The following is a 1,608-nucleotide window of genomic DNA, read 5'->3' on the forward strand; positions in this document are numbered from 1 at the left end:
AAAAAAAAAAAAAAAAAAAGTTAACTGATAAACATGCCCCCAAAATAATATTGCAAGAAGGAAATCTTTATAGAGTTAATATGGTTTGTGTTCTAGGTATATTTGGCCAGAATTCACATTGTCTTCTTTAGTTAGAGGATTGTCATTATGCTTTCCAAAAGTCTCTGATTTCTTGCTTAGATGCTTTTCACCAGATCATTCGAGATGAAGGAATCTTGGCTTTATGGAATGGGACACTTCCCTCCTTGCTGTTGGTCTTCAATCCTGCCATCCAGTTCATGTTCTATGAAGGTTTAAAACGGCAGCTTTTAAAGAAACGGACGAAGGTAATCCCTGATTTGAAAAGGAGTCAAATAATCTCTGACACCTTCTTGTTGTTTGGATTGCTATGATTTGTTCTTTGTTTGCTTCCCAGCTTTCTTCTTTGGATGTGTTCATCATTGGTGCAATAGCCAAGGCAATTGCCACCACGGTCACCTATCCCATGCAGACAGTACAGTCAATTCTGAGGGTGAGTACTGGGTTTCTCCCTGTGTTTGGTCAAACAACATCCTAACATGTGTGGTCTCTTTATTTAAAGCGGTGTACATTTAAGCAGTGTTCAAAGCCAGTGCGGTGGCTCATGCCTGTAATCCTAGTACTCTAGGAGGTTGTGGCAGGTGGGTCACTTGAGCTCAGGAGTTCAAGACCAGCCTCAGTAAGAGCTAGACCCAGTCTCTACTAAAAATGGAAAAATTAGCTGGACATTGGGATGAGCACTGGCAGGAGGATTGTTTGAGCCAAGGAGTCCGAAGTTACTATGAGCTAGGTTGACAACACTGCACTCTAGCCTGGGGCAACAGAGTGAGACTCTGTCCCAAAAAAAATAAAAGCAGTATTCATAAAACAATAAAGCAGTTGGAGGCCAGACAAGGTGGCTCTGGGAGGCCAAGTCAGGTGGATTGCTTGAGCTCACGAGTTCAAGACCAGCCTGAGCAAGAGCTAGACCCTCTCTCTACTAAAAATAGAAAAACTGAGGCAAGAGGATCACTTGAGCCCAAGAGTTGAAGGTTGCTGTGAGCTATGATCATGCCATGGCACTCTACCTGAAGTGACAGCTTGAGATTCTGTCTCAAAAAAATAAAATAAAGTAGTCAGTTGGTATGCCAGAGTATTCCCCATCTGTTATTCTGTTTCTTTCATATTGTGCTAACCAGGTTTTCTGTTTGGTTTGGAATAAAGTTGCATTTGTAATTTCTTAGGTAAAGTCTCAGAAAACCCAAATGTGGGCTGGGCACGGTGGCTCATGCCTATGATTCTATGCCAAGGCAGGAGGATTGCTTGAGGTCAGGAGTTTGAAACCAGCTTGAGCAAAATCCAGACCCTGTCTCTGCTAAAAATAGAAAAAATAATAGCCAGGTGTAGTGGCAGGTGCCTATAGTCCTAGCTACTGGAGAGACTGAGTCAGGTGGATCACTCAGGCCCAGGAGTTTTAGGTTACAGTCAGCTATGATGATGCCACTACTCTCTACCCCAGGTGACAGAGCGAGACTCTATCTTAAAAAATAGAACACAAGGCTCGGCGCCTATAGCTCAACCGGCTAAGGCGCCAGCCACGTACACCTAAGG

At 43.4% G+C, this 1,608-nt stretch overlaps 1 protein-coding gene across 1 annotated transcript in view; it reads left to right on the forward strand.

Moving 5' to 3' along the window:
* SLC25A17 (solute carrier family 25 member 17) overlaps positions 1 to 1,608 on the forward strand; it is a 48,123-nt gene that overhangs the window by 37,935 nt on the left and 8,580 nt on the right. The window contains exons 6-7 of the mRNA XM_003783171.2: positions 181 to 326; positions 416 to 511. Coding sequence (XP_003783219.1) covers positions 181 to 326; positions 416 to 511 — 242 coding nt within the window. The remainder of the gene's footprint in view (positions 1 to 180; positions 327 to 415; positions 512 to 1,608) is intronic.

The sequence above is a fragment of the Otolemur garnettii genome, unplaced genomic scaffold (assembly GCF_000181295.1).
Source record: "Otolemur garnettii isolate 467f Iridium unplaced genomic scaffold, OtoGar3 scaffold00007, whole genome shotgun sequence".
Lineage (NCBI taxonomy): Eukaryota > Metazoa > Chordata > Mammalia > Primates > Galagidae > Otolemur > Otolemur garnettii.